We start from the raw sequence: 11,919 nt of genomic DNA on the forward strand, positions 1-11,919 counted from the left end.
AGAAGAACAGAGAAATTTTTGATGTTTTCTTTATAAAAAGACGTTTCTGCATTTTAAAATATTTAACTCTTTTTACTTAGCAAATCTTCTAAATTATGGTAAAAGTTTGGATCATTAGTTCAAGCTGGAAGGAATGAAAGTGACTTACAACCCAGCTAAGGCTACAGACCGTGACTTTAAAGTGATACCAATTTACTTAAGTGTGGTGTTTTCTGTATGAAGAAACAGAGAAGGCAAATTATAGTGGTCCTGAAGGAATGTGAGGCTATTGCTTTACACCTGCAGTTTTGAGAGATTTTGAGGATAAAATCGGAAGCCATTGATCAAAATGTTAGAGGACAGTCTTGTACAATGTGATACCAATACATACTAAAAGGAGCTCCAGAGAGAAGTACCAGAATTTTGATGGATTCTAGTTCTAAAGAAATGAAAGTTCTTTAAAAAGGATTACTAAGGAGTTGTTTTGCAGGAGAAAAACAGAGTCTGAATTATTTATTAGTTAGCAAAAGGAACTAGTAGTTATACAAACTGGGGTGGCGGGGGGAGCCATTAGCAGGTCTCATATCTTCACAAACCAAATGACTAATTGAAGGCCAAGCATGGATACTGAAACTGCCAATAAAGCAACTGAGGAGCTACAATTTTCATTTATTTTACAACTAAACATTCCAACTAAATTAGAAAAAGTTACCAAGGCCAGGGATAATCTCTCTTTCCAAAATCATCATCCGTCAAAGGAGAAGATACCAGAAACTGGCTGTCTTTAGCCCACTTCTGGATACAGGGCATGTGAAATATACAGAAACATCCTGAACAACTCCAAACCTAAGACAAAGGTATCAGAAATTAACAAGTATGCAATGATTTTTCTTTGATAATTCCACAATACTTTAAAATAAGCACCACACTAAACTATTTCAAGAGCTACATAAGGATTAAGGAAAAAACTTTCCTTCCGGCATAACAGAAGAAATGTTCTTTATAAAAACTAATGTACATGTAGAACACTTTAAAGAAAAATAGTATTAATCATGCTGATTCATTCAGCTAGAAACAACTACTGCTAACGTTCTGCAGTCTCCAATTTTTTTGTATATATTTCATACTTTTAAAAAATGAGGTCATACTGTACTGATATAAAACTTTATAGCCTTTTCTTTTAACACAGTATAAGCATTTACCCTTATCAAGTAGGTTCATACAATATGATATTTATAGCTGTACAGTAGATATCATGTTGATTTGTTTACCATAATTTAACCAAGTTCAGGTTGTTGGAAATTTAAGATTTTTCCAATTATAAATAACACCACAAAAAAATCCTTAAACACAAATATGTACATACAATCTCTATGTTGCCCTACAGTTATATAAAACCTATTAGTCTAGCACTTAATGCTAAATTCTATAAATTAGGTGAGCAAAAAACTTCAGTGTGTGTATATATACACACACACACAACAAACACACATATACAAAATTTAACAGCTTAAGGAATAACAGAAATTTTTTTTAACCAGCCAATACTTTGCTATAACTGACAAAAATCAGTTCACTTTTCATAACATTTTGCAGCTATTCAATAAAATCAGACATGGAATATATTGCATAAGCCGGCAGGAGCACTGAAAAAAAGCCAACTTCTTAGACTGAGTTCCCCCCAAAGCAGTGCCTAAGAACTGGGATGCATAAGTAAAAGGCCAAGATAGGGAAGAGGAAATACCAATAAACTGTATATTGCTGAGCTGACTATCGCTAAAGGGCCAAAGTTCAGTCCTGCTAGGGATGCTCTGAAAAACCACGTAAAACATGCCTAGGACACCCCCAGCCCCAACCACTAACAAACAGGAGGCTAGGGCAGTCATCCCCCAGCTCCCTATGGTGGAATGCTGCCCCAACGGACATAACTCTGCTCTGCACTACACCCATTTCCTGGCTGAGTCAGTTCTCAAGGTTGGAAAAAAAAAATTCACACACATAGCAAGTGTTTACAGTGAAACTGCATCCGCATGCAGAGAGCCTATTCCTCCACTGCAGCTGAAATCAGAGTAAGACAACCAGATGTGACTCAGGGCACCAAAGGCACCTGCGTCTGCTACACTATCCTTCCCAATATATTTTAAATTTCTGATTCACTCTACACGACCAATCCATTTCACATCTGACCTGTCTTTCTTTCTCTAGGCAACGCTGCTATAATAGCAGTGGATTAAGCTGAGGTCTAAATGGTGAGTCTATCATATTCAGTCATCACATCCCCTTAATTGCTTTATTAATGCCCTTTAAATGTATATATACATAACTTCACCATTAGGCCATAGCGTCTCTACGTACATGAGTTTTCTCTGAATCCATCTCACCCCATTAACCCTAGCCACTTTCCACACAAGAGAAGTTCACTAATAAACTGTAATTTTCATTGCTAGGTTTTACTTCCTTGAAGGCAGGGAGCATATCTATGTTATTTTAAACCTGCTGAAAGTAATGAAATATAGTTTACTTAATATTTCAGTATTTATGGGAATCTCTAAAGTACTGATACTAAAAATGCTTTATCAAACTGACATATGCATTGACACTGAAAATATTTGCTTCATTTATTTTAATAGTGCTAAAAATATTGATTGCTCATTTAGAGCTATTTTTCTTTTAATTAAAGATTCCCAAAAATTGAGTATCAATTCATAAAGAGAATTCTCAAATGAAGTATTCTTAAACAAAAATAAGCAAAAAGAATAATAAATGGTTACAAATTATAAATGCAAAATAAGATATTTGGGGGAGATAACAATAATTTAGATAAGGAGAAAAACTTACTGCTTGGTTTCTCTTCACTGAAGCAATACAAATTAAGCATGTCATAGCCCCTGCTTGAAAAGCTTCATTTACATACTGTTTTGTTCGCTCTAACTCACGAACATCTCCATCTTGAAATTTAAAAATTGAAAACTTCAGGTTAAGCAACATCTGAAAATAACACAAACTCACTAACAGCACCACATTATGTGAGAACTGTCTAGTAATACCAATTGCTCAAAATATAGCTGAAAAAATGAGAAGTTTAAGAAAAAAGCAACCAGTGAACTGCCAAGAGGTCACAAAGTCCATGCATTACATCTTATGTACTCGATTCAAAAACAGTTACCTTGACCTTCTCTCAGAGTATACTTGCTGTTACAGTCCTTAACAAATCTGGCGGGGGCAGAGTCACAGGCAACAGCAGCAAGATGTCAAGTAACAAGGGAAAGCATATCAAAAAGCAAAGTGAAAGGAACTGCAAAGTCAAAGCTCAGCAAAGCCACTGAGCCTAAATATAAGCATATGCGTATGAATGTGTAGGTGTGTAAAAGTCTATGTGTGTGTGTGTGTCTGACGCATAGCAATTTCTTAGTAAAAATCTGTTGAATGAAAAGATCCTGAGATGAATACAGTATAATAACCTTGTTTCATTAAATTATGCTATCTCTGCTAAAAAAGGAAGCATGACTTCTTAGATAAAAATTACTAGACTGTATTTCCTTTAAGCAACTATTAAGCACTTACTTGCTAGGCACTGTACTATTCATATTTCAGTAAGATTAAATAAGCTATTTTTACTTTCATTTTACAGATGAGAAAACTGAGACACAGAACACTTAAGTAACTTCAGTACGACTCCAAAGTGAGCCCTCTTGACGACTATCTATGCCACAGCAAGGGTTGAATACAGGAAGGTCCAAGAAATAACAGCACGATGAAAGGCAGAAAAGCTACCCAAAAGCACACACAACAACAAAAGGACAATAATCTGAGTCACTTTAGTGTAAGAGAAATAAACCTACAGGCCTTTAGTACAATGAAGATTGTTCAATAGAGGTTAACCGAGTCTCCAAGAAAAGTACACTAATAACATAAACTATCGTAAGTACAGAACTTCCCATGGGAACAAAATGGTACAAACCAAAATTTAAGTTACCAAAAAGAAAAATTAAATAAATAGGACACTTAGATAATTCTTTACTTTCTAAGATCATCCAAGTAAACACAACACTCACAAAAACTTGCTCTACCATAATATAAATGCAAGTATAATTTATATTATACAAAATATACATAAAATTACTCCCCAACTATAAAATATTATAAACTTATTAAAGACAATTGCTTTATTTTAAACAAATATCGAAGTTTGAAGAGATTCTTAAAGGCAGACTTAATAATCATATTCTGTGTACTTATTTTGCTTTCTGACACAGCTGGCTCTAACAAATGTATAACATTTTAAAATTTCATCTAATTTAACAGCTAACATGTAAAATAGAATATGAAAACAAGATGAACAGGCTTTAATAAAATAAAGTCTAATCTTATAAAATTTATGTAAGATTTCTTTGAAAAATGTGTTAAAATTTGGCTGCAACAATAAAGTATACTGCCCAAGATGTCACGACGGATAGCATGGCATTTGAAGTCATGCATAAAAAGATCACTCTAGCAACTGAAGAAAAATGAGTGTGAGGGAGGCCAAGACTGGAAACATGAAGTACCTGAAGTTAAGAGGCAGTTAACAGCAGATAAAGCAAAAAATGACCTCGAGCAAGTTAATGCGTCTGTCCCAGTTTTCTCATCTTTAAAATACTAACAATAGTAATAGTAATATCTACCTCACAGAGTTATTATGTGGATTTAATCCACATATTAAACAGCTGTAGGGGCCTGAATTAAGGTGATGATAGCATGCGGGGAGTGGTGGGATGAATTTAAGAAATCTAGGAAGTAAAACTCAGCAGGACTTGGTGACAATTAGATTGTGTTGCTTTGAAAAGTCGATGTTCCGAAGGAAAGAGTGCTGTGTTAGACGAGCTGTCTGACGGGCAGAGGGGAGGAGTAGTAGCAAATAAAACACACTCATGCGTGTATATGCCAACCCTGCTCCCAGATTTCTGGCTTAGGTAGGTGACTGGGAAAATTGTAGTATTAATAAAGATAAAGAGAACAAGAGAAGAAATAAGTTATCTTTCAACGTATGTTTGTGTTTCCATAGGCCAGCAAGACACCGATACCCATCAGGAAGCTGACCATTCAAGTTTGAAATCTAAGAGATCGCAAAAGTATAAAGGCTGTGCTCAGACAGAAAGAATGAACTTCTCTGGTAAAGTTTTGGTATTCAATTCACTAATGTGAGATGGGAACCATCTCATGACCCTGGCATTTATCATTCTAAAGTTAAGTGATCAGATTTCCTTACTTTGGTAGAGGCAAAGTACAGAACACAAAGGAACGAAAATCAAAATATTTATGGATTTGACATAATACAGTATAAGAAAAATTGCCTTAACACTTTAAGATGAAAGCCACGTTAAAAATTAATAAAAGTGGGACTTCCCAGCTGGTGCAGTGGTTAAGAATCTGCCTGCCAATGCAGGGGACAAGGGTTCGAGCCCTGGTCCACGAAGATCCCACATGCCGCAGAGCAACTAAGCCCGTGCGCCACAACTACTGAGCCTGCGCTCTAGAGCCCGCTAGCCACAACTACTGAAGTCCACGTGCCACAATTACTGAAGCCCTCGCACCTAGGGCCCGTGCTCTGCAACAAGAGAAGCCACCGCAATGAGAAGCCCGCGCACCGCAACAAGAGTAGCCCCCGCTCACTGCAACCAGAGAAAGCCCGCACGCAGCAACGAAGACCCAACACAGCCAATAATAAATAAATAAATTTTTCAAAAAATTAATAAATCTTAACAAATGATAAAAGTTTTCTAAACACTAGGCAGAAATACTGAGTTATATCACTGAATTTCCTATTTAAAAATAAGATCTGTATCTAGAGTGGCTTCAGTGAGGTCTTCTTGAAGCAGGATACTTGAGGTTACTTTCTATGAAGTTCTCTAAAAGCAAGAAACCTCCTAACCTTAAGGTTCCTCTTTATCAATTTTTCCCTGGCTCAACCAGACTTCTTAGTCAAGCTTCCTAATCTTAATTCCTTGGCAGATATGGTAAATTCCTTGGAAACCTTTTTGATGATGTGTACCTATGCTCATGATGCCATCAATATACTCAGGCAACTAATATGGATAATGCATGCAAGAATGTTTCTAATAATGACTGTAAGCATAAAATGTGGAATGTGTAAGAGACTTACATTTAAAATAATCTACTTCTACACTTAGTCCCAAATCTTCACAGCGATATCACTTTGGCCGTCTCTCTCACAAACAAATGTGGCTTTGAGAGTAACCCAGATATATACAACATATAATGTGATTAAACACTTCAGGCCTGAGAAGACTTAGATATTTTTTTACATATAAAAATCAGAAGTTGTAAGATATAAAATAAAGGAATTAAGTCAAGAAATGAAATTGACTTCAAGATACATTTAACATGATGACAAAGAGAATAATGAAGAATAGATTTAAAGGAGTATTCAAAGTCCTCAAGTGCAATCAAATCATCATTAGGGACAACCTGACCCCACTCATTGCACAGGGACCTTTGGCACCCCACTCACTGCACAGGGACCTTTGGCATCCCCCTCCCAGCATTCTAATGAAATGTCAATTAAACACAAAAGAGAACTTCTAAGGCTGTAAGAGACATTGCCATCCTATTTGCTTTATAGAAAGATTAGCGTTATACAACGTATAACTCAAATAGTAAAAGGTACAAAAATTCAACTCTACAACACAAAAATGCTCATTCTTAAGATGCAAAACCTATTCCACATAGAGTAAAGGTGTCAGAAAAAGTCAGGAATGTATTTTCATTGATGTAAAAATGTCAAAATTGAAAAGATCATAATACAGTACCTGTCTGAGTAGTGTAAGTTATAAATGTATTAGCAACTATTTTTCCTCTTTTTCCTTCAAAATCCTCATCTCCTTCTTCCTCAGATGAAGAGTTAAGGTGCTCTTCAACAAGTTTTTTGGCTGCAGCTTGATTAGCCTTCTTGATTTCCTCAAATTTCTTTTGAGACATCAGCTCTGCTTAAAAGAAAAAAAAATGAGTTTCATTTCTGCAAAACAATCTCTCAAAAAGCAAGGCATGATATACCAATACATTATTAAAATACAGATTTAAAAGTCACCTTTGGCGCATTCTATTTCACTATCATCCATGAAAAAAGTATTTTCAAATTTCTTGTCACACGAGTAAAGAGAATACCACAATACAAACTTTCACTTTTGTTAAATATTCTGCTAAATGCCAACTAATTGTTCTCGAATGACTAACAAATCAATTTTTAAAATTATAAAGCTATGATAAAGTATCAAAAAACTGGTGATCAACCTCAAAACAGGATATTAACAAAATTAAAGTGAGATGTTTAAAAATTGAATGGTACACAGTGATTTTTAAAACATGGGAAACATACCCACTGGGAGCACATCAAAATCAGCAGAGGCAGGCGCTTTCTCAAACCATCCTCTTGCACACTATAACCCAGCCTGTCTTGGCCCACCAAAGACCTTGCACAAACAATATTCACTGTCTACCCACTATGTTTACAATCTGCTTCTTAGAAAGTTCAAGGACTTTGTGTCTTTACTAAGATGTGGTCACAAAACGTATTTATTTAACATTAATCCCACACAAAATATTGCTAACATGGAAAATATGCTTCTTACAACAACTTCATTCCAAAAAGAAATGTTAAGTAAGTTTTGGATTAGTTCTTCTGCTATTCTGTTTAGCACTGTCTGTACTTCTTGTTACTTGCTTAAATAATAACACAAAAAGAATTAGATTACTTCACAGCACTTTCCCAATGAGACTTCAAACTCCTCAAGAGCAAGGACCATGAAAATTCTCTGCAAGCATTAAGTGTTAATAAACTCTCCTGGACAGCAACCATAGCTCAAGAAAGGAGCCACAACATACTGAACTGATCTTAATTCATTAGTGCCCATATTAGTGCCACTTTACGCTTGAAACCGATGAGCCACTACTAATACTAACTTTCTTATTTTAGGTGGTGTATTTGTACTTAATGATGTTTTATCTTTTATTTTCCTCGTGAAATGTTTTCCTTCTCGTACTACAGCCAGCTTGGCTGGGGACTACTCAGTGTTTCATGTAAAACTGGAGGAAAATGTACAGTGCCCACATAGGAATCTTTGAGTACTTGGAGAAAAGTAATTGCTATAAGATATATGACTCAAAACGTTATGTACAATAAGATGATAAATGTCATTATGAGAAATGAGCACTTAAAAGACATTTTTTAAAACGCTGAATTAGACAGATATAATAAAAACATTCATAACCTGATCAATGGACCTACATAAGATCATCTCAAAGAAAGCTGACAAAGCAACCTTACCATATATTATTTCTTACGGTCAAATCTCAATTATCCAAGTTAAAGGATGCTTGCTTTTCTACTATCCACAAAATTCACAAAAGCTTACCAAAACTGTTCACAGTTCTCCCTCTCGCACACCTCACCACCACCACTATCATAAACTCAGTAACCAAGAGAATACCACTTATCTTTAAAATTAGCTTAGGAGACATTCAGGAGCTCAATTTGCTCCTCCCCGCAAAAAATATTTTGAAAAATACATTCCAAATACAACAATAAAATGATTTTAGGGATTATTCTCTTAGCCCCCTGAATTCTTTCATTAGTATGGACAACTTAGAATTGCGTGTGTGCTCCCAGGCTCCACTAAAACACTGCCTTGGATGAAGGATTATTGAAAGCTGGAGAAGGCCACACCAGATACATCCCAGAAAGGACATGAAATTTGTAACTAGGAACCGCAGTTGAAAAAAGTACCACAAGCTCAAGTGTTTACAGAACATAGATAATTAAAGTTACTAAACTAAGGCAATCAAATAAAAATGGAAAATGACAACTAGCTCCAGAAGTAGGAAACACAATGTCAAGTGGAAAGCCTAAACCCAATCTAAATAAGATTTCTGCGCCTCAGCCCAGCCGACTGTTGCCACGCACAAAAGTACCAATGCCACAATACCTTATCTTACAAGAAAAGTTGTTAACCAGATTTTTATGAGATTTTAAAAAGAAAAACCAAAAAACTGCTGGCAACCAATTCAGATTTAATGCATTGTGTTAACCAAACCAAACTATAGGCTAAATCAGCCCCCCGGGCCACTGTCTGCAACTGAGGGGATTCAGTAGGCAAAAAAGAGTGAAGGGAAGAACATTGGACAGAGAAGTAACACTGATTAATATCAATTAAAGTGATGATGAAAGAGGTGTGATGGGAATCGGCCTAGAATGAGTAGCTGCCTGAAAGGTTTGAGAAGTGAGGCCAATAATAAACTCCCGAAGGAGAAGGAAAGAAATGGGTGCGAAGGCAGTTCTGACTAGCAAGTGCTTTAGTAGGTAGGCATCCAGGTGAGCCCGAGGACGGGAGCCATTCTCACCACTGGCCGCGGAAGTCTGCGGCGCTTCAGATCCCGCGGGGCTGCGCCGGGCTGAGCTACCTGCAGCCGCAGGGGTTGCAGCTCCACCGGGAATGGGACCAAGGCCAGCAGCGCCCACCGACCCCTTCTCTCGCCCTCCTCCGGCGCCGCGAAGATGGACTCCATTTCCTGAGGAGGGGGCCGCAGTGGCCCGTCCTCGGGCTCGGCCTCGGCCGCTGGCCACCTGGCGCCAGGAAGCTTCCATCCCTGCAGAGGAAAAAAAAAAAAAAGAGTGGAAGGAGCGTGAGCACGGTGGTACCAAGGCGGGGAAAAAGGACAGCGGGGGAAGCCGGTGTGAGAGGCGGAATGAGGACGGCCTCCGCGGGGTGGGGACTGGGTTTGAAAAGGTCGCGGCCCTGTCTCTCCCAGAGGACGAGTCCCCGCTGAGCCCGGGCTTTGGAGATGGATCGAAGAGGGAGAGGACTAGGCAGAGAAATGGACCGCGAGTGAAGGAGCATCCAGCGCCGAAGAAGGAGAACCGGGGAGGAGTAAAGTGCCTCCTCGGACTCAGGTGGAGCGCCGTGACGGGAGAACTGCAGACTGACCCGGCGGCTGCCGCCGGGAACCAACTGCAGTAGCGAAGCCGGAGGAAAGAAAGCTACGTCCCCTTACTGACGGCGCCCGCTGTCAACGACTACAGTTCCCAGAAGCCCCCGCCAACCGCTCGCAGAACGCGTGGCATCACTAGCCGCTTCCTCATCCGGGACTGTGTCTGTGGGCAAGGCCTCGGAACGCATGCGCTAACTGAAGCGGGCCTTCGGAAACTACAATTCCCGGCGTGCTTTGGGGCTCGGACGGGGTGGGCGCACAGAGAGGGCGCAAGGTGGAGCGGAGGTGTTCAAAACCTAGAGGATGGCGCTTTTTCCGTGCGACTACCCCTAAACCCAGCTCGGTATCGGGAGGCTATCTCAGGGGTCGTAATTGACTGACCGCCATCTTTAGCCTCGCCTTCGGGCTTTCTGGTGGCAGGAAACTCTTCTCACAGAAGGGAAGAGGCACTTATAAAGAAGATGCTTAGGGGTCGGGGAAGAGGGAGGGAAAGCTGAGGGAGTGTTGCGGAAAAGTGGATGGAGTGGAGAAAGTGCACTTCTGAATTGCAAAAGCAATGTAGAGGATAGATCTAACAGCATTATTATCATAGTCCTTTATAGTTAACAATATACTTTTCGTGAAGCAGGCCGATTTTTACCGTCACGACAGCTCTCTAAAGTAGCCTTTATTAAGGAAAGTAGTCGAGAGCCAGGTCTGGTCTTGATTCTTCTGACTTCGCTGTTTTCAATAAGAAATAAAGGGAGAGGAGGGTGTGGGAGAGAGTTCAAAAATTCGGGGCTGTATCTGGGATTGAGAAATACACTGATTGCTGTTTGGGACTACACGGTCCTTTACAACCCTTCAACCTAATTAATTCCTCTACATTAATAATAAGTACCGTGCTTCCCTGGTGGCGCAGTGGTTGAGAGTCCGCCTGCCGATGCAGGCGGCGCGGGTTCGTGCCCCGGTCCAGGAAGATCCCACATGCTGCGGAGCCTGCGCGTCCGGAGCCTGCGCGTCCGGAGCCTGTGCTCCGCAACGGGAGAAGCCACAACAGTGAGAGGCCCACATACCGCAAAAAAATAAAATAAGTACCTAATATTTACATAGCATTTATTAAGTTCCAGCCACCATTCAAAGCGTTTTACATATATATGTATATTAACAATTAACAATGTGGTACTCACAATAATCCTGTTATCCCCATTTTACAGCTGAGAACACTGAAGCACAGACAGGTTAAGTAACTTGTCCTTGTTATAGCCAGGTATTATTACCAATTCCATTTTTTAAGTTAGGAAACAGAGACACAGAAAACTTTCTTATTCAGCATCCTAGCAGAGCCAGGATTGCAACTGAGCTGTGTGAATCTTGGACTATGCTCTTAAAAACGCCATACTATATTATTACTGTAAGAAGGTATTTAATGTTTACCTAGAAATTCCAGTTACTTTTAGAGGACCTAATCAGGCAAAAAGACTCACATAATCAGTTTTTCCCCTGCCATATTATACAATGATAATTGATAATCATAATAATTACTGTGGCATCAAAAAGAATGTTATGTGCTCTCTGAATGAGCAAACATTTATTATAGTATTATAGTAAAGTTTAGTAGTGGAGAGCTGATGTATATCATAATGTGGAAGCATATGTAAATTGAGAACACATTTCAAAAGCTACCATTGCTGTAATTTTCACTTTGAAACTTCAGATAACATTTGAGGAAAACAAGGGTTCTTTCTGTTTGTCAAAAGGGAACATGAGAAATATATGAAGCTGATAAATATATAATTAAGATTATAAACATTGAGAAATATAATTGTATAGTTCTAATTAATCTTAATTCTTAAAAATACTACCCTCAAGAATAGCTAAAAACAAAAGACTGGACAACTGTTGGCAACTGGAACTCCCATACTGGTGGGAGTGGAAATTGGTTCAAACACTTTCGAAAAATGTTCAGCAGTATCT

The 11,919-nt window shown here is 38.7% G+C and overlaps 1 protein-coding gene across 2 annotated transcripts in view; it reads right to left on the reverse strand.

Annotated features, from left to right (window-relative positions):
- Positions 1-10,059, reverse strand: part of NFXL1 (nuclear transcription factor, X-box binding like 1) — a 52,607-nt gene extending 42,548 nt beyond the window's left edge. The window contains exons 1-5 of one of the 2 annotated variants that reach the window (XM_022564851.2): positions 9,960-10,050; positions 9,376-9,621; positions 6,789-6,962; positions 2,818-2,927; positions 692-825 (exon numbers count right to left, since the gene is read on the reverse strand). In XM_022564851.2, coding sequence (XP_022420559.1) covers positions 692-825; positions 2,818-2,927; positions 6,789-6,962; positions 9,376-9,619 — 662 coding nt within the window. In that variant the 5' untranslated portion in view covers positions 9,620-9,621; positions 9,960-10,050. Of the gene's footprint in view, positions 1-691; positions 826-2,817; positions 2,928-6,788; positions 6,963-9,375 lie in introns of both variants that reach the window. The other variant, XM_022564878.2, reaches the window with a different exon arrangement.
- Between the last annotated feature and the right edge of the window lie 1,860 nt (positions 10,060-11,919).

This window comes from Delphinapterus leucas, chromosome 5, assembly GCF_059928025.1.
Source record: "Delphinapterus leucas isolate spDelLeu-1000000601 "Yukka" chromosome 5, BTC_Dleu_Yukka2, whole genome shotgun sequence".
Classification (NCBI taxonomy): domain Eukaryota; kingdom Metazoa; phylum Chordata; class Mammalia; order Artiodactyla; family Monodontidae; genus Delphinapterus; species Delphinapterus leucas.